The sequence below is a fragment of the Odontesthes bonariensis genome, chromosome 13, assembly GCF_027942865.1.
Source record: "Odontesthes bonariensis isolate fOdoBon6 chromosome 13, fOdoBon6.hap1, whole genome shotgun sequence".
NCBI classification, from domain to species: domain Eukaryota; kingdom Metazoa; phylum Chordata; class Actinopteri; order Atheriniformes; family Atherinopsidae; genus Odontesthes; species Odontesthes bonariensis.
Window position 1 is genome coordinate 29,832,617 of NC_134518.1, and position 21,903 is coordinate 29,854,519.

The window sequence follows — 21,903 nt, forward strand, 5'->3', positions numbered from 1 at the left end:
TTTTGAGTTCTATTTTGTGGAGGGTTAATTTGATCAGAGAGCTGTATTGACAGCTTCCAGAAGGCTTCTGGCTGTGTTGGGATCCATTTCCAAAGGCTGCCAGTACCATGGTGAGCAGAAAAACACACACAGTGTTTGACTACTGTGACATGTCGACATCTTTCTAACACCCATGGTGAGAATTAAGACGGTTAATTAACTCTGTCAGTGTCTTGGGGGGGGTGCATTGTCCCTTTTTGGTGCCTTCTGATCCCTTTTGTATGTGAGTGTGTGTGTGTGTGAGCACAAGTATTTGTTTTGGGGGATGATGTGGAAGAGTCAACACCTCATTAAAAGCCCACTTGGTGGTGTAGGAGCTGGTTAAACAATAGGAATGCAGAATAAATGTTGGCCGCATAATAGACTCTAGTTGGTTACTTTACACACATACACACACCTTAGATATATACTATAAATCCTAGTAAATAATGGCCACATTGGAAGATGGAGTGAAAGGCTAGCTGTGATGGAGAGGACAGAAATGTGATGGGATTTATGGGGGTGTATTTGTGCATATGGTTTGGCTGTTTTTCCAGGGAGACATCCACAGTGCTACAGTTGACCAATCAGCAGCATGAATGTCAGATCTCCTGTTTGAGAAAGTTACACAGACCCCTTTATCTGTCGTTAAAGAGGTGTTGGTTTTCTTAATCTATCCAACCAGCCCACGAGCAGTTAGGAAGGAGCACAAAGCCCACTTCACCTGGCTGCCTGGCCGACTCGTTACCAGATGTCAGCTGTGATGAGCAGTTTTCATCACTGTTTTCTTCCAGAAAGACAGGACAAAGAAGCCGAGAGAGCGGCTGTTCTCTGGTGTATCAGAGTGGTCAGATATCCTTACAGAAACACTGATTTAAGGCTGAGTTATACCTCTTTTAACTGCCCTTGCGCTTGCGTCTTGTGCTTGCGTTAATGGCTCGAGACTTTTATGTTTAATTTTGCTTTGCCGGCGGTTGCGTGTGCTGCGTGGCGATTCACTGCCAGGACAGTAGGTGGAGCAGCGGGTTTTTTCAATGACAAGCCTACAACGATGAAAGGAAATTCACCGCCAGGACCTCTTCGGCAAGTCTCTCCGAGTAGATTCATGCTTCTTCTTCTTCTTCTTCTTCTTCTTCTTCTTCTTCTTCGCTTTCTACCTTGGCATTTGAAAACATAGACATAATATGTCTATAACATGTCTATGTTTGAAAACAGCGGTCTTTTATTAGGGGATGAAACCGGAAGATGAACACGCCGCCGGATGTGATGTAGATAGTGGCTTGCGCTTGCGTCTTGCGTGAAGTTTAGAAAATTGAGGTGACACACGCAAGCACGCAAGGAGGGGCTTGCAACCGCGCAAGGGCTTGCGTTGAGTCTTGCGTTGAGTCTTGCGTCACCGACCATAAAGCAGGCTTTAGACTAAGGCTACGGCTACACGAAAATGAAACGAGGGTTCTTTTGAAAACGGGTACGAAAATTATTGCGACCACACAGGAAAGCTTCTGTAAAGAATCAGGTCCAGATGGAAACGATGGAAACGATGAAAACGCTGAAAACGATGCAGTACACACGCCACACCTCTATGTGCGCTGTAAGCCACCCCCACCGGTTACACCAGAACAATAGAAGAAGCAATGCGCATGCGTGTACGCCCCTACTTCTACCAGCGCGAAGCTCACGTTGTTCCTTCAACAACGCCGCTGTAGTTAGCAGTGTCTGCAGCAGTGCTGCTATCAATGTTCCGTGTGGGCGCGACAGCCAAACGATAAGCAAAAGTATCGTTTACAGTGAAAAACGTTTCCGTGTAGCCGTAGCCTAACCCTACTCGCATTAAGAGCTCTTTCTGATATTAGATGGCCCCGTGTGATTCCAGTCGTGCAGAAACACAGCGGGTTATTTTTATTTTTTTTTTATTGGCTCATTTCATTTGCCCAAGTCTGTATGTTAATGCCTGCCCCCCAACCCCCACTCCAGTTTGCAAAGCTTGTGTTTATAAGAGTTTGAATGCCTGCATGTATTAACCTATAAAAGTCTGTCAGGGCTTTCCCTGATAAGAGCTGGGTATTAAACAGCAGAGGATCAGATTGAGTTTCATCGACTGCAGGAACTTAATCAGTCTGTTCCTCTGTAAAAAAAAGAAAAAAAAAAAAGCTTTTAACGGCCTATTTTTATGTTCTCATCTGTTTATAACAATTGTGATAATATGCAGCGGAATGGGGGCTTTAAAAGTCAATGGGGGAATTTTATTGTGAGAGCATTCCTATTAAGTACTGTTGCTTGTACTCTGAGCTGTATGCCAGAAAACTGCAAATTGTTCTGTAATGTGAAACTAAGAAAAATGCGTGAAAACATCAGGGAATTTGGAGGATAAACATTTATAAGAAACCAAATATTATCTACATATTTATACATATTTGTGTTTGCTTTTTTTTCTTTCTAAACACTGACAGCGTAGATCAGATTCCTAAGTGGTGACCCATTTATTGACCCACTCACTCCTAATCTCAGCCTGACTATCTATGGATTTTAGCAATTCTGGGGTAATGATGGGAAGATAAGGGAAATAGTTATAAAAAGTGCTTATATTTCCTGCCTGGGGAGGTTGCTTGAGTGTAAACGCTACATACATGCTCACACACACACACACACACACAACCACCGTCTCAGACAAAATCTGATGAAAACATCCCTCCCGTGAAAAGCTGAGCCCCTCAGGATTTACCACCTGGAGTTTATAAGGCTAAACCCTACTGAGATGGGAGCTGACCCGGCACATTGTACAGCGGCTGCTGAAGAGGGTTAACATCCTCGTGTCGGCCTTTAACCTCTCCGGCGCTAACTCATTCAGTCCAATCCTTGAACTGTGACCTGCTCTGATAAGTGCGGTTCAACCGAAACATCCCAGCAGTTTATTTTAAGTGGAGCGGTGTTTTACTGTTCAAGTAATGGAGAAGAAGCTTTTGGAAGATTCAGGCGTCGTAATCAGTTGTATAAACTTAGATGACCCATAGGTGTTTGAATAACTAGTATAAGTATTAATTTACCATACCGCGGCTGAAATAATGGATTGGAGTCCATTAATCCAACAGCAAGCGATAATATAAACATACTTATCATTCTTTAAACAACTTTTTTTTTTCTAAAATTCTCTAAACAGTTTTTGAAGGCACCGCCTTCAGCCAGAGAGAAAGTTCTAGAGACTAACTAATCTCTCTGAACCGATGGATAGAGTAAGGATCAGGTAGGAGGGATGCTATGAAAGTATGAAGCAGCATCTGATAGTGGCACCCCATGTGACCTTCATACATTCTATCAGGTCCGCACATACAGGCAGGAATTGGCTAGCTATTTAAGCTAGGTTCACACTACGGCATTTAAAACCTAATTATCCAGTCTTCGACTCACTTTGGAGGTGGCAGACAAACAGTCGAGATCTGAGGCGAATTGGTGTTCGTTTGCAAGTCAGCAGTCGTTATTTGAATGCTTGAAACTCCCAGATGAGGAAAGCAACAAACGGGGATAATGGAGAGCATGAAGCTGAGCAGACTTTGATCCAACTTTGATAAAAACTTCTATGCTTGTTTGATAAGTCCAGCATGAAGTATCATAACAGAAAGAAGACATGGAGAAAAACTGACAGTTTTCACAAGGTGAGCAAAACCAGATGATGCACCAGGAGCCATTTGCATGGTGCAATCTAATCAGGAAGAGACTTGTCTGCGTGACAGCTGTAGCGTAACAACTGACTGATCGAGTCGGGGGTTAAAACTAGTGAAAAATCTTTCCCTGAGCGTGAGTGATCAGGGCGTTTAGTGTGAACACACTACAGAACCGAGCTGGTCTCCTAATCACAAGAAGCCTAAACGGCTCCTGACCACAAGACAATAATGTTTTACAGTGAGGAAAATGCAATGATCTGACTTTACGAAAGTCATGTAGTCTGAACTTGGCTTAAATTGGAGATAAGCAGATGACGGGCATGGCAACAGTGTTGAATAAACTCCAAAACCAACTTAAACTGTTGGTAGTCTGATCATAAATTCATAAATCAGGTGTAGCAGCCAGTGATCCTGTGATGTTGCTCTATGATATTGCCTTGTTTGCATTTTGAAGAAGAAAAACTACCATTGGCATGAAAATAATGTGACAAAAATTCAATTAATTTCTATTCAGTCCGTTCGTTTTAAAATATGGAACCAAATCACAACAGATGTGATCTCAAGGCACTTCAGAGATGCAGTCCGATTCAAGCCAATTATAATCCAATTCAATGTAATGCAATCACAATCTACGGAAGAGCTGGAGACTGTGATACTTTAACCTCTGGCTGAGGTTCAACAGCAGCAGCTGTCGGAAAGTTGTCCCCCTCATGCAGCTCCTGTTCCCTGTGACACTGTGAAGCTGCCTGTCTTCAGAAACAGGGGGGGGGGGGGGGGGGTTAAAGGAAACTGGCTGAAAAACGCATCACGTCCCACACTCTGTACCATTTGTGATGACCTGACAAGGACACGCATGTCATTTAATAATAGCAGAAGGATATAACTTCTTCTTTCAGAGGAAAGTTTTTCATTCTTTCATCAAACTAAATCATCTTTTGTTATTACACAAAGTCAGAGTAGTTCATTTTATAAATCCTAAATATTGCCCAATATGCTCCGTTGTCTCCCACCCACTCACCGTGGCTTTTTTTAGATGTTTGTTGGAAAATCGAGTGCTTTATTTCACAACGCCACCAACACTTCTGTGGCATTGAGTCTCTTGAGGATTTCATGGTGAACGCTGCACAACAATAACGGCTTGAAATGATTACACTTTGTTTATTCAGGCCTTCTAAATTGACCTGTCAGCACAGACACATCTATGTTTTGAAACTGATTTTGTGTGGTCTTTGTAACTCGATGATTTTGTTGACAGCGGCTTTACTTCCTCATTATTTGTGGAATCGCCAACTGACTCCAGATTGTGCAAAAATGATAATGCCTACAGTGGTAAAAACCCATTTCTATGACCTTTTAAACGCACTCTTTGGCACAAAAGATAGCGTGGGCGTTTGATGAGGCCAAAAAAAACACACCAGTGTAAATACCTCAATTTTAAATGTAGCTCTAAACATAGCAGTGACTATAAAGCAATGTTATTGTACTGCTGTTGTGTTAAACGTGTTGTGAATAAGTATGTATGACTCGTCTTTGTCTTTGTCACTTCGCAGCTTTGGCTCAATACAAGAGCTACAATTCATTAGGAAAATTAATTGGTAATTTTTATTATTATCAGTTAATTGTTTCAGTCTCTTAAAAAAAAAAAAAAATTAAAAAGCTGAGATTTCAGGCATTCAAAGATTTAATTGTTTATTAGTTTTCACTATCACTCCCAAAAGATATTCAAACCCTCCTGAACTAAAGGCCTGTCGTAAACCCATTTCAGTGCAGGGACCCCTCTTTGCCTCACTAAGCACGTGCACACAGCACTGGGATGAAAAACAATACAAACTAACATGCACAGAAAATGCAGTCCAAACACTCCCACAACTAGACTCAAACTGGGCCCAGGTGCTCTGCACATGCTTCAAAGTTCACCTTTCATCACATTGTAAAAATATTAAACTGTAATTGAATGTTAGTACAGCTGAGTTCTCAAGAAAGCTGCTCTCATTCAATTATTCTTCATCGTCACCTGACAAAATCCCCTTTTAAGCAACTTAAATACAACGCCTGTGCAGTGAATTCAACTGTTCTTACCTTCTAAGACGATCTCCCACAGAGAAAGCTAGAAGGGGCAGAACCTTTCCTCACTAAAAGACTGAAAATGTCTGTTTTTATAACATCACAAACGTACAGCCAACACAAGTATTAATCGAAGAAGCCATGTTAGTCATGTTACATTAAAGAAATGCTAAATTGTGAACTTCTTATTAGTGATCAATCATTTTCATTTTTTAAAAAGGCAGTTTTCGCTCTCCATCACTCTTTCCCCCATCATTTCACCCCACATCCACCCCCACGCTACTCCTATAACCCGATTCCCTGTTGTGAAAGGCTTCCCTGTGGGGGTTTCAGTGGGTGATATTCAGCGTTTGGCTATTGCTTCTAGTACGCATGACCCAGATCAGTCAAGCTGTTGCAGCGCTTAAGAGTCTTCTTTCATGTGTTTTTGGTACCTTCTCCGACGCATTTGAGGTGCTTCCCCAGAAGGCTACATGCCATTACTTAATAATTTAAAACTTCATTTGAGCTATTTCCAAACGTAAAGATGAGCGGCAAAAGGTTGGAAGCAGCTTGGGGAGAGGCTGACTGAGACGGAGGGGAGAGGGAAAAAGAAGAGGTGCTTTTGAAGGTGCGAAGAAGAAGTGATTTTTGCTCTGCATCAGTTGGGTGCGCTGTCCACAGCCTCATTAGCTCTGCATGGAAAAGTGTGGAGAGGAGGAGGAGGAGGAGGATGGAGGAGTGAGACTTTGTTCCAAGTGATTAAGAAAAAACAGTCAGCACTGTGATGCCGGGTGTGAATTTATGCATCCGTGTGGGAGCAGGTGGATAATAAGAGCAGTCAGCCTTTACCTTTCTGTAAGCAAAAAGCGATCCCACCTCGCTGATGTGTGACTGGTCATTGATTTTTCTTCTCTTTCCTCCCTTGGTTTCAATTAAAAAGTCTCACTTAACACCAGGAGGAAAAAGCTCTGCGATAGTTACTTAAGTTGCCGGCTTATTAAGATCAGAGCACTTTTAAGTGCGAGGCCTAATTTCAGCTCGATGAGCAGACGTTCATCTTCAGTGATGGGGTGACGTCTCAAAGCACCAAACGGTAAACAGGCGGGTGGAGGTGTCATGCAGAGAAGCACTCGTTTGATCCTCTTGTAAAGCTGATGCTGCGCATTTATGGCAGAGATAATTAGAGAGTTTGCGACTTGAGCTCACTTGAGTACAACACTAAAATCTGAGCTGGTGCAGATTGACATGAAGTGTTTTCGTGCACTTTAAAAGATGGAAGCTTGAACATTTTTGGAAACATAATTTGCTATTCTGTAATATAAAAATATGTGACTTTCCTTGTTTTCCTGGATATCATTGATTTCTGTCGACTGGTATTGTTAATTAGCTCAAAGACAAACAAAATTGAACACTAACCAGCTTCGAATGTACCTTACAATCCAGCTTTCAGTAAAATGTGAATAAATGCTTCTCCTGAATTATTTAACTATCGCATTAAGGATTGATGAGAGTTATCACCAGCATTTTAAAACCCAATGAATTACCATAATGCATTCGGTAAGTAAAGCTTCTTTTTTTCAGTCAAGTCAACATTTAAGACGTTATGAAATAAAGGCTCCAAACTGGGTCAGTAAGTCAGAATGTGTTGTACAATAACCACAACCTTTGCTGGTGTTATGCTGCTCGTGGTTAAGAATGTCACCAGCGTGCCTATTTTTATCCTCCATTGTCAAAACTTTTGTGCGAATGTCCAGTTTCCTTTACCGTATAAAGATGGTATCAGTGTTACGCATCGTGTGAACACTTCCTTCTCTGAATTTGTTGTTCCTCTTTACCGTCAGAGAGTTGTTGGGTAACATATTTAAGCAGGTTGTATAATCGCACTTTTTTCCACCATTTTCTCGACCTGATTTTATTTTAATTTCTGATAAAATTTAGATGTTCAAAGAATGAAGTAGGCTACTTATATACCCGCTGGTGAAATATTTGATAATTCAAAGAGAATAATCAAATAAGTTTCTATTTGTTAGAATCTATGCAGAGATGAAAAAGTCCCTCACAGATCGCACATCATTTTGTTACAGGGCAATTTTTTTCCATTATATCCAACTGAATTGCACAGCAGTTGCATGTGGCGTTTACCTTTTTAGTATACAGGCTGATTTGTGCTTTGATGAAAGCAAACATTAAAAATATGTTCACATGCAGAGTAGGTTAACAGATTCCTCCTCTTTGATAATCCTGTATTAATAGTGCCAAGTTGAGAGGGCTCAGACTTGTGAGACCATCACTCTGCAACCTTTGTGGTAGCAATGAAGGCTGAGGAATAAGCAACTACATGTGAAGGAAAACAAAGTGAATCATGGGAAATCTGTGATATACTCTCAGCATTACAAGCCAGACTTGTTTTATGCAACAGTCCTGAACATTAGATTTCTGAAAACTATTTGCAGGGCGTTGTTTAGCTCCATATAAATTCTCCACTTGGCAGAACTTTGTTCTTTATAAGGAACCGAAAATAATATTAAAGCCTAGAGAGGTTTCTGTGTGCAGATGTTTACTAGTAGAGACCAGCTGCATCATTCATGGGTCAGTCTGAGTTTACTGCGTCTGTGATGCCTAATTTCCTTGTCTGTGTGTTTAGGCAGGGTTATGTCTGTGGGTGGAGAAGAGATGAGTCTTCAGTTCATTCATAGCTTTATCTCTCCATCTCCAACACACATCTCTGTCTCACGTTTCTCCCTTTTATTCCTTTTATAAAATTCGGTCACTGCACTTGCACTGTAAACGTCAAAGCAAATCTTAGATCATGACACACAGCATTTCCAATGCTTATGACTATTAAGAGACACATATATAGAGGCAGTCTCACATTAACAGCGATAAGAAAAGGTCCAACATTACGTCATACAGTAAACAGGTTATGATAGCAAAGTTTTCTAGTTTTTCCTTTGTATGCTTGAACAAATCCTATCATACCGATTGAATCTTTGCACAGAACAGGATGAAGTGGTACTCACAAGCACTGGATGCTGCTCTTTGTTAGGTTTCCAGGAGCTGGCCAATCAGAAGAAAGTGGGCATTGGGGAGGGGGGACCTTTAAAAGCCCAGAGCTAATGTTTCCTACTTTGGGCAGAATCTCAACTAATGGTGCTCTTACATGACATGATACAGTGCAGTTCTGTATGGTATGGTTTTGTTTTGCTGTCCATTGTAGGTGGTTTTATGTAACTGATACTAATTGCTACCCTTTTTTCGGGCCTCCCTCAGTCGAGGTTCCAAGCGAGCTGAGCTGATATGGTGACGTGGAAACGCAGCAGAGTGCTGATCGTTCAAAGAGAGCTCTCCACAGCAGCAAACACTCAATGACACACCTCCCTTTCTGGTTTAAGTCGATTAAAAATCAGTTTCACAATAAATCCCACGTATCTCATTTGTATGCAGGATGTCTAATGAACACATACGCTTGTTTTTTTTATCTCCGGGTACAGACGCATTGATTTGTTTCTCCGCTGAGCTCCGTTGCTCAGTTATGCTCACTTCCAAGAGATATTCATATGAACTAAAAGCCTGTTGCAGACTCATTCAGTGTAATAACCACTCTATACTTATCAAGTATGAGTCGTTTTGGATAAAAGGTTCAGCTAAATCAATGTAATGTAATCAGGGCTTGAAAACGAAATTATTTTTCAATCGTTCCGTTCCGAACGGTTCAGGCATGTTTAACGTTTTGGTTCTTGCGTTCCGCCACCAACATATCGTTCCCGAACCGGTTCGGAACGTAAAATATTGTTCGTTCTTATCGTTCCGGCAGTGTTTGGCGGGCCTATCAAGTCTACGTGTGTGGACTTTACCTTAGAATAGACGTACTCATTAGTATTTGCCCTTGATTTACACCGTAGCTCTATGCCCAAAAATAATAAATCACCGGCAGCATCCAAAAACATTCAGATGGGCTAAAGCTGCGTCGACGTCACTTCCTTGATCTGGGAGCTTCAATGTAAGATGAGGGTTGATCTAATACTGTAGACAACAAAGTATATGCTATATTCTACATGAATTTTTATGTTGTAGAGTTGTGGATTTATTTTATCAATGGAGAAATTGAGCAGCCTTGCTTTGTTGTCTACAGTAGTAGATCAACCCTCATCTTACTTTGAAGCTCCCAGATCAAGGAAGTGACGTTGACGCAGCTTTAGCAGCAGAAAAGCTATCAGGCTTGTGTTGATAATAATAAACTCCTGGACTATGTACAAACTTCCAAATGCATCGTTTTGTGAGTACAGACCATATTTGTACTACTGTAGAAGTTTGGTGTCATGGCATGTGATTTTAGTGTGGTAATTTTGGAGATACTGCCAGGGTCCGTTAGCGCTTGTACTAAGCTATTCGGGATAACTCAGTAACTCGGCTGATGTTCGGCAAAGATCGGAAAAACTTCGGGTGGGCTACTTGGCTGGATGTCACGGTTCAAATGACCCTAGGGTGAATCTACTCCGAACCATCACTTTAACTAGTGGATAACTAGTGGATAACTAGACTAAGTAGTGGATAAAGGAAGTGATTCGTGACAGCTGCCTGCATTGAGCCTAGCTGGCAGCGAAGTGAACGCACAACCGGAAGTAGTCTTTTTTTTTTTTTCCCTTGACAAAAGCTACGCTTTTGTGAATTTTTGTAAAATATATAGAGAACGAAAAAAAACGTTATTAACCGGTTTTATGAATTTTAGAATAACATTTCTGTTCCGGAACAGTTGAAGACCATTTCGTTTTCGTTTCCGTTTCCGTTCCTCGTAAAATTCCGTTCGTTTTCGGTTTTCGTTTTCGTTCCTTGAACCGGTTCGGAGCCCTGAATGTAATAAACACACACCCACAGTCAAGTTGTGGGTTTGGTCTGTGTCGCTGTAGCTTTACTCATGCTGAGATGATAAGCTGTAGGTGTGCCCTCACCGTGGGTGGGAGCTCCCGTACTGTACGTGAGGGAAAGTAAAGCAGGGAGGAACTGTGTCGAGTCGAACTGCGCTGTATCTTCTAATGGGAAAATGTCATATAGGCCTGAGTAATCACGTTAAGGCGGAGTCCCAAAATGACAAAATACACTCTGAAAGCATACGGTAATATGTCATTTTCAGAGAGAGTGAAAATTGGAAAATGATCAGATTTCTGATTGTATTCGCCATAGACTCATCTTTAGCAGATTTTTCATAAGTTCAGTTCACTTCATTATGTGTAATGATGTTATTTGTGCCTCTTTTTATCAAAATTTTAGAATCATTATATGAAATGAAATGAAAAATGACTCATCCCAAAAGGAAATTCTAGAATTATTATATTTAATGTTGTGCTTCTCTGTGTGTCTTTCCAGTCCTGACGACATTGGAAGCTGCTGGTACATCCTGTTATCCGGCTCAGTTTTCATCAAGGAGTCCATGTTTCTTCCCAGAAGCAGGTAAGATCACCAGCCAATCAGGGGCTGTTTGGATGGCCTGATCTCACAGTCATTCCGGAATAGCTTTCTCCCACCCAGATCTTTTCAGCCCACGACCATCACTAGTACCACTTTGTGTGTGTGCTTGCTTGCAAGTTTTCTAAAAGGGAAACATTTAGCCTAAACATTATCTTTTTGAATGGAAAAATACAGTAAATTTACCCTTCCATCAAAGAAAACCACAGCTGCCAGCGACGTGGGTTTTCAACTGGATATTTACAAAAGGTCATTTATTTATTTTGTATGTATTCACATCAAGTTTAGCTGGGTGCCAAATAACATGTACTTTTTCACATATCTGCTGAAATATCTGCACAATTTATGTTAAAATCCCAAAATTTCCTCACATCTCAATTCAAACAAAATGTAGAGAAGGTTGCCAGGAGATGGCCTCAACATAACTTTCATTCAGAAAGTAAAGCATGAAAAAATATCACAAATATGCATGCACTTTGACTAAATAAGAAAAAATATATCTGAAACATTTATAACCAGGATATCTCTTTACATAAAGTCCTATACCCGCTGGTGTGCAGAAATAGAGCGTTTTTAGTATCTCTCTTGCATAAATTTTCTCTGTTCCTGCATGATATCATAAACTCTATCAAGACTTAGGCCTCAACATGTCAAAGCATTGCTACACTCGAGTAAATAAACTCATCTTCAGAGGTATCTGTAATGTAAAAGCCAGTAAGAAGATCAAAGAAAACACACTCCTCCTCAGAGAAAAGTCTTATGCATGTGCAACTTCTGCAGACAGAAAAATACATGGGTACTGAACCTCCAGTTAACAAACGCTATGTAGTCCTTTAAAACAACAGAGCTAATCCTATAGAAACATAATGCTAAGCCTTCAGAAAGCATGACATTACAATTGTTCAAACAAACATCTCTGTATAGTTCTTCCTAAGTATATAATTAGGGGAAGTTAAATGATCATGGGCAGCGACATCATACATCTGCATTTTAAGTGTATCAACATAAATGTGGCAAATCTTTGGCACCTTCAGAGGACTTGAGATTCATTCTTCAGTTCTCGACCATCAGCTCACAGCAGTGATCACCACCTCCGAAGCCAAAACCCAAATGTTAAAGAGCTGCGATTTCACAAGTGGATCTGTTACATGAACCATCTCTGTGGGCGTCTTGAACAATGATCTTTTTATCCATCAGGCTTGCATAACACACCTACGACCACTCAGAGCTTGAGGCCATCACTTTGGCTTGTGGAGTAGGACTGTTCCGGCCGTACAGTGGGGGTCACCAGCGGTCATTCTCCGGATTCATATGAACGTGGGAGGCATTTAAAATGCAGGTTTCGATCGGAAATGCGCCAAAAATGCCGGTCCCCTCTTAAATATAACCTTCTCAGTTTTGCCAAGGTGAACATGTGCACGTGCTGCCTGAGGGGGATTTGAAGGTATTGGCAGATTAAAGTTAATGCCTGACCACAGTTACAGAGGAGAAGGCCCTGAAAGTGTTTACTAAGCATATGTTGCAAAGAAGCCTGTCTGGGGATACACTTTGCTGCATGAAGAATGTAAGGGGCTGATAAATGGCGCAGTTGTTCAGAGTATGTTCAGTGCCAAATGCTTTGTTCAGGGCAGTCACATTTCCTCATTCTTGTCTAAATTATGAATATGATGCATCAACTGCATGCATCAGCTGCTTTTAGAGTTTCCAGGAAAGTACCTTAATGTTACTGTAAAGGGCAGGGATCACTATGATATCGACACATCACTGTCACTGGCTCATAAATTAAAAGAGACTCCAGATCGGGCATTAATAATTTACAGTATCATTTTAAAATGGTTTGATTGCAATAAAACTTATATTATGCATATTGTTATTTATATCCAGCAAAGGAGAGGCTACATTTAGCCTGAAATTTGGTGGAAAAAATGTTAAGTTTGTAAATTCTTACTTGGGCGAGCAGCATTATGCAAACTGTATATGAGTTCATTTTATGCAACTTATCAAAACATACTTTAATTCTTACATACTTGGGATGAGTTTTTTTTTTTTATTTAAATGCTTGAAATTGGATACTTGTGGTTTTGTGTCTGTCACAAACAGAGAAATGGGGTGTTTGTTTCCTCAGATCATGATCTTTCTCTGACCCCAACAAAATATTTGCTGTTGCATAATTCAGCTGAGCAGCAGCAGCACAACAAAATACAACTTCCAAGCGTTTGATCTGTTTTAAAATCCCGAATTGTAGCATGCACTTTGAAAAGCTTTTATTAAAAGTGTCTGGAGGGCAAGCTTCGTACCCGTGTTCCCATAATGTGACGCTCCACTTACAAAACTTCTTAATATAATAAAACTTGACATAATCCTCTCAGATTTAGGGTGGCTTTTTAAAAAGATCTCAAATTGATGCATTTGAAAACATCATCCTAAAATCTCAGGGATTTTTGAAAATGGGACAGTCTAAGCTTCTGATGTCTTTTTTTGGGAAATGAAGCAAAGCCCATTTCCCCTGTGTCAAGCAGAAGTTCTATAAATTACACAAATGGACAGTTTCAAGGACATCTGGGTAAGGAAACGTGCTCGGCTCTGAACGGCGGCGTACGTTTTCCCTTCAGGAATGAATAGCTCTGCAATAGCGTGGCTTTATTCCGGGTTTTATGATCAGTTAATATGCTGTCAGTCGAAGCGGATGCTGTCTGATGACACAGTTGGATGCGTATTTGTGAGAATTCAGCATGAACAGGTTTGCTTCACCTCGTGATCATTTCATGAAATTGAATCTAACATATTTTTAGGACTTTGCCTCGTTAGCAGCTTATCAAAGCCAATTGTTTTATTGTTTAATTTCCTCCTTCATCATTCGAATTTTTTTTTTTTTTTCCCATTACATGCTGCCATGAGTCTGCTCCAATAGAAAAAAAGAATTGCCCAACTATAACATCTATAGTCCATAGAGAGGAGAACTAGTGGGGGCAAAATGGCTCTGAGGGGAAATTGGTTGTGACACAAGGAACTGAATTGAGTCCAGAGGGACTTCCTGAAGCTTTTAAAGATGTTTTGGAATTGGGTTTCAGACAGGCTGTGCCCAGAAAAGGCTGTTCATATCTACACCGGCTACAAGGTTGAAAACCTGATATGTCTCCATCATTCTGTCTCAGCTCCCCTCCCCGTTGGCTACTGTGAGATCGGATCCAGGGAAAGATGAATGACTCAGTCATTAAGTGAAGAAGCTGGAGTTCTGTGTGCTGCATTTTACCCATGCAGGAAACTGAATACAACCTACTAAAAATAATTTTCACAAATGGAAGGCCACAGATTTAAGCTACATGCAGGTGCTTTTACTGTTAAATCTCTTTTCGATGGATACATACCAAACCATTACAGCCCCATCTCTCCTGACAGAAATTATTGATAAGGTTCCAATGACCGATGTGATTGCTCAACTTGACAGCCACAACACCTGATGCTGTTTTTAATGATGACAGACATCCTGAAATCAATTGTTTTAAATCTGCAGTGAAGAAAGGATATTTTTCTCTGCTATTTTTTTTTTAGACCGAAACCTTTATGCACTTGTTTATATATAGGAACATTGCACGTCTGCATTTTTCACGAATTTGCTACAACTTTACTTTAGATGAGGCACTGCAGATGAAAAGGATGAAAATGATATCTGTATTATGATAGATTACTTGTGCTGACACCATTATTTTCTTTTACTGCAAGTGTTTCTGGAAGTTGTATGTTTAAATCTGCAAATGTGGCATCGTATAACGAACTAATTGGCTATTTTGCGTACGTTTTCTGAATATTAGACATATTGGAGTCACAGCTCTTGTCTGAGGAGATTTTGGATATCTCACTTTAGCGCTTCACAAATTTTCACAAAGACTGTCAACAGCCAGAAAAACAACAGTGTTTGCAATGTTTTTGGGTTGAAATGTTCTCTCAATTAGATTATGAATAAGATATGAACAAACCCTTCCATAAAAGCCCTGAGAATAAAGATTTGACAAAAACAGGAAACTGTGGTGTAAGTGGAGATTTTTTTTTTTTTTTTTTTTTTTTACTCGGAGCATGAGGGAAAGAAAATTCTTTAGACTAGCCTGAAAAAAAAGACATGTTCAAGAATGAGCACTTCATTAAAAGCTGTTGCATGAAACGACCTTGAAACCTGAGCTTCCAACGAAACAAAAAAACATGAACGTATAAAAAGCATGTGAGAAAATTTCCGCTTTTATTGTAAATTATTCTCTTTGCTCCTCTATTCATTAATATTTCAATGCAAAATCACAGCGTTTTGAGAAGGATGACCTCAACAACAAGTTTGCATTGCATCGGGCTTGAGGGGGAGATGCATGCATCTGTTTTTAATGTGTTCGTGTCTTAAATGAGATAACACGTCCATGTGAAAACAGTCATCTTTTTCTTCATACGTGCTCTGTGCCCCTGTTAGGGAAACACGACACAGAAACTCAGACATCTGTTGCATCAGTTTTCCTGTCACACTTCACAGGATAAAAAATAGAAAAGATTTAAAACTATTTTCTCCCAGATGTCCCACATCTGTTGGTCTGACCATCTTTGGGTTTTCATCTGCTGAAATATGGAACAGAGTTGTTGTTGGTGTGCAGGATAAATCTTTCCCTCAGAAAAGTTTTTACCTCTGGTTTATTTCCACATTTAGGTAAGATGGACCCACAGATACTTTACTGAAACAAAGCACTGGAAACACATGTATTTCTATTCTTTAGCTACGATTTCAATAACAGTTTCCCTCTGTGTCAAAGTGTTAACTTCCACCTTGATGCACACTATATTAACCCCACTAGGACTTTACTTCCCCTCCCTCCATTGTGCTGAGTGCAGTCATTAGGAGCAGACTGCTTCAGGGACGTCACCTCTGGTCATCGACCCAACAGATTCCTGATCATCATCCCTTATTTTTGGCAAACGAAACTAAAACCACAGTTCTGAACTGACCAGCCTCATATCAGCAACCTGGTTAGCGGAGCGATGTCAGCCTGATCATTTTTGTTTTTGTGACCTGCTGGAAAGGAACAGTTGAAGTCATTTTTTTGATGGGGAGCAGCAGCTATGGTAGAGTCCCCCGCAACACCGGAGAAGGAATCCAGGGGTAACTTATTCTCTAATTGTAGATCTTTCCGTTATTTTTGGTTTAGTTGACATTCTTAACATTTTATGGAAATAGAATAGCTTGAAAAGACTTTTAATCTACTCTTGTTGATGTAAACTAAACCTATGATAACAATGGATTTCATTGTTTTAAAACCAGGATCAAAGGTCTTTGTAGATATTCACAATGTTATTTTAAAGACTATTTTATGATGTATGTTGACAATGAACTGTGGTGTCGTTTCCTCTTTTTTTTTTTTTTTTTGAGCTTCAGCATATTTAAAATGAAAATCGCTTGTTGGCAATGGATATGAGTCAGCACAAACGGATCCATGCCATCTGACTTTTTGAGAAGCAATCCTGTATTATATAAAAAAAAAACTTCAGTTGACACATAAAATTATAAGAGAATAGCTTCCCGGAAGTTGGCGTCTGTTATGTTTTTCTGATATAAAGCGTGAAGTCAGCTGACTTCCACTCTTCAAAGTAATACTGATTATGTTTTATTATCTAGGCTTTGTCCTTGAGGCTTTAAACATTGTTTAACAATGTAGCTGAGCTATAATGAAGGTCTTGCAAACTGAAATAAATGAGCATTCATCTGGCAGGAATGGTGCCATTAATAAACACAATAAAGCTGCACTGTGGAAAGTGTTGAATCCGCAATTTGTCTGGCTTTACTATTAATGATAAATGCAACTTACAAAGATAGAATAAGTTTAGGCTGTTCATGTGTTAGTTTGTTCCCTCTAACACTATGTTTATTATTCCACTAATAAAGGAGTTTATAAGTCTAATCCATAACACATGTAACTGTCTGTCATTACATCTTGCTGCACTTGCAAGTCATTACAAGCTACGACTGCCTCTACATGGAGCAATCAATCCCTCGTGCATCCACATGTTAAACTGCCTTCACAACACTGACAGCACACACTTCCCTACAACACGTCCATTACGACTGAAGACAAAAACCACAGCATAGTGTGTGTGGATGCATTGTATAGCACTTTATAGAACCCTTACAGAGTTAAAGACCGTGTAAGTGTGCACAATATACCACAATATAAAGATATTTCTATCTTTACCTCATTCAAAACAAAATCAATACAGAAAAGAATTGGCTAATATATTTGTTTGGCGTTACAGTCCTTCTCAATTCAACACTTTGGTCTACTGAGAGATAAATAAACAAGTTGATTTAAACTCAACCAAAAGCTAAATGCAATCAAAAATTAAAGGAATATTTGTCGTAAATAAACGACAAAAGCACATCCAGAGTGTTGCAGTAAACAAACGTGTAATGTTATCATTTTATTTCATTGTCTAATTTCAAAATGAGAAAGCACTGATCTGAGGACATGTCCAAAAAGAACAACTTAATCTCTGCTAAGAAGCCAACGAGGACTCTGACGCTTTAATCTAGATATATGTTCAACACAGAAATCCCAGCCCCAGATCACGAGCAGACAAATGTCACTCGGTGGCTAATAGTTTTAGCCGTTTAAATGGATAGAAGCCCATTCGACTCATCTGAGATGTGTGAAATACATAATATGTTATGTTATTTTAAAGCAGAGGGACAGTAAGATAGTCAACGCATTAAGGATTTAAAACTGAAATTTATAATTAATCTGAACTCGGCAATTAGATCATTTACAGAAGGACGTGATAGCCACATCTAATCACAACATAAACACACAAACAAAAGAACACAAACTCCACCCTCTCTCATTTGTAACTATAGCAGGGAGTGAGTCGTACGCTGGAATGCTGGCGGTAGTCTACGACCCACATTACACCGGGAGAGGGAGGGAGGAAGAGAAAGGGGGCAGAGCCATTGGACATAAGCTGATCCTCACACACTTCCAGAGCCACACAGTCCCATTTCTCACACACAAATCTCAGACAGCAGCACTGGGATGTGTGCAGGACGATATGCCACAGTCACACCAAGGTCTCAGGATTTGGAATGTGTTTGTCAGACTTTCTCTGGACTAAAAGAAGGGGTATTTTAGAAGAAGGGATCCTCTTATCTGGTGGCTGTGTCACTCTTGGAGCGGCTTGGATTGTTGGGGGTGAGTGATCGGACTACAGCAGCTGCTGCTGCTAACTTCCTCCACCCAAACACATGAGTAAATATCTCACTTGGGCTCTTCATCGACACTCCAGAGTTCTTGGTTGTAATATAAAAGCTGGGCTTGCCTCCCAGCCGGGAGCTGGTTGCTATAAAACCGTCAACTCTGGAATGTGAAACATGGCTTTGATGTTATTTTGGATTTGTCAGTGTGAAGAGTGTGCCGCCAGTCATGGGTGTGTGCTCTTCGTGTTTGGAGGGTTAGATGCAGCTTTTGCCAATTCTGAAACCAAAACAAAGACGGAGCTCTATCTGGAGAGAAAATGTGTTGGAAATGAAAGATGCGCCGTAGATGCAGGAATGAATGATGGCTGCACCTGGGAAAAGTTGAGACCAGCTTGCAGAGTCATGCTCCTTCACTTAACTCGCTTCTTCTTTGCCCTTTTCCCTTTGCCGTCACAATGTGAGGGAAGTTGTATTTCGGGACGCCAAAGTCACGAGTCATTCGTACATTCTTGGTTGCGGTGTCAACTTCTATTTCGGGGATGGCCGGGCCACGGTTCGTGGTATGCGTGCGGTGCGATCATGCTGTTACTCTGAGGAATTCTGTTTATCTTTGCAAGGTGGTTGGATGGTCAGCTCCCGCCTGACAGGATGCTGATGAGAGCTTCAAGCCAGAATGTGCTTTTCATTGACTCCAGAACTGTGGCCAAACACTCGAGACCTCCTTCCTCCTGACATCCCCTTTCCTCTTGGTCTGTGCTGGGTCTAAAGTCTTGCATAACAAGGGAGTTTAATCTTTGTCTTCCCTGAGGATCTGGTGGCTTAAAGACGCCGGTGTGACCCCTCTTGCCACTTAGTTAAATGGTTTACTACAGTGACCCCCCTCCGTCCAGATAAGACCAATGATGCAGATTGAGCATTGCGCAGGTTCAAACAGTCTGCAGAGTGGATCTGAGGCTACAGCGGTGGGCTCGGCAGAGTGAAAGGCTGGTGATGCATGTGGAATGACATTCCTGACGCTTGTTGTGTTGAGGCTTGTTGTATAATGGAGAGGAATGCATGGCCGCCAAGGCAGGGGAGATGTCAGTCAATCAAGAGGGAAAAAACTCCTGGGTTCAGTTTGAAATTGAGATACCGGCCATTGTTGGAAAACCAGCTGGACTGCGTCATGACAGAGCATTCAGCAGGTGTTTTTTTTTTTTTTTTTTTTTTTTTTTTAATGTAATTGGCTGAGGAAAAAAAGCCTGATTGGTTGATTAAAAATTTCTAAAACGGGTTGAAACGGAGAGAAGAGTTACAGCTTTAGTCTTTGAAGCAAAAGAACCCCAGGTTGAGATTAAAGACTAGAGATAGAAGCAATGTCCCTTTTTTTTTTTTTTTTTAATTAGCGAGTGGTGTGTGATTGCACAGTTTACCCTCTGGGGTTTTATTACCTCTTAGAGACACACCTTTATTGACACCAGGAATAGAAGTTTGGTTCTGCAGAGCAGCTATAGTATCGACCCAGTTTACGAGCTAAACAGAAAGACAAAAGAAGGATCAACATTACATAAAAGTAATAATGAAAACTGTATTTTTTCATGGGTCAGACTTTACTGTGTGTGACACCATCCCAATCAATGCACTGCAAGCAATCGCAGGAGGAATCCGTTTTTTTCTTTGAGATATGTAATATTTGTTGCCTAATATAAGTTATGAGCCTGCAAAGTACTTTCATGACCAATCCTTGAGTATAGGAAGCTCCAACAAGAAAAACCTCATTCTCATTCTGCTCTTTGTCATCCCTGCTTTAATATCTCAACATTGCCAGTGGTGTTTGTCTCCTGTAAAATGGAGGATTGAACTACTAATGTCAGGAATGTAATGGAGGAACATGATTGAACATGTCACTTTTCTGTTTGCATTTGGTGGCCTGATGTGTCGGTGATGCGTAAATGGGTGGAAACACTTTTTTTTTTTTTCCTACATCAGAATAAGCCAAGGGAGGCTCACCAGGATCAGTGCTGATAGTGATTCCAAACATCCATAAAACCAGATCAAAAGCACTCGTCTATTCCTCTGAAGCAGCTGCCCAGCTGACAAATCATCTTTGCTGGAAAGTAGTTGCAAAAGAATTACAGCATTTGTCTTTTTGCGAGAACGGGAGTAAAGATTCTGAGTAAGCTCTGCGGATTGCTCTATTTTTCCCCTGTGGTGAAATTCAGGCTTGTGTTTGTCAGGGATACAAGCAGAGTTACAACAGCATTAAACAGAAGCTCAGGCAAAGCAAACAGCAGCAATCAGCATTAACCCGCTCACTGCCGTGACTGCTGTGGTCTATCCTATCACTTGTGCTTTCTTTGATTTCCCTCTCTGTATCTCAGCTTGAGTTTCACTGTGGAATGATTTGTTTTGATTATGAAGTTTACAAATTGGTCCCGTATAACTGTAGCTCTGACAGATGAACAACAGAAGAGCTGACAAAACGGGAAAAAAAAGACACAAAAACCCAACAAAGGCTTGTGAAAGGAGGCGGAAAGAGAAAAGCAGAGCCAGCTGAATCAACTCATAGAAAATAAAAGGCACCACAAAAAAATCATTATATGCTCTTTAACAAAGTGGCAGGTGAAATACCGACCGTGCAGCTGTCTGATGTTTGTTTCCAAGCCTGAGCGAGCTGTACATCTAACATGTAGCCACAAGCTCAGAGCTCCAAAGCATTTAAGCCATGCTGTGTCTGAGGCCTGCTCCCGTCAGGGTGATTGATGAAGGCTGCCACCTATATAGCCTCAGTACAGGTAGCCACACACCACCACTCACTGCTCACTTCATCTGTGGGCGCCGAGGACAACTTTCACACCTGGACTTCCTCAGTTTCTATCACTCACAGAATGACACAAGTGTCTCAACAAGCCTAATTAATTAAATAAACCAAAGCTCCTCATATCGTTCTTTATTAATGAACACATCTTTCCAGGGTCCAAACAATTCGTCAAGGCTTTGACCGAGCAAATAGCTTTTAGTTTTAAAAGAATGAAATCTAATAATTCGGTAAAAAATGTATAGTAAGAAAGCACGTCATAGAATAAATGATAAAGTTTATTATTATTTACATTAGACACTATTTTTGATGATGATGAAAAAAGGCCATGCTGATTACAGCATCTTTACATTTAGACTACAACCAACTTTTTCTAAGCCCACTGACTTTCAGTCAAGGGTTCTAGAAGGCTAATTACCCCTGAAAAGGTAGCCGATGTGCAAATAACTTTCAAGTTATTATAATATAAGTATTGCTGATCAATCCAAAAAAATAAAAAATAGAGATACTTTTTTTTTTTTTTTTTTTTTTTTTGGATCATGTAATTCTCTCTTTTTCCATCATCTGGGCCACCCCGTCTAAATGAAAATGCTGGAAAAATGTTTCACTTTGTACTCTACATATCTCGGCTCTTGAATCTAAATAATGCAGAACAACACAAGACAAACACACGGACTTGATGGCAATCGGTTCTTGTGGTCACT

At 40.4% G+C, this 21,903-nt stretch overlaps 1 protein-coding gene across 13 annotated transcripts in view; it reads left to right on the forward strand.

The window, feature by feature from the left end:
* Window positions 1–21,903, forward strand: part of rapgef2b (Rap guanine nucleotide exchange factor 2b) — a 102,935-nt gene that overhangs the window by 30,650 nt on the left and 50,382 nt on the right. For 12 of the 13 annotated variants that reach the window (XM_075481886.1, XM_075481887.1, XM_075481895.1 and 9 more), the window contains exon 4: window positions 11,088–11,171. In XM_075481886.1, coding sequence (XP_075338001.1) covers window positions 11,088–11,171 — 84 coding nt within the window. Of the gene's footprint in view, window positions 1–11,087; window positions 11,172–18,171; window positions 18,398–21,903 lie in introns of those variants that run through there. The other variant, XM_075481899.1, reaches the window with a different exon arrangement.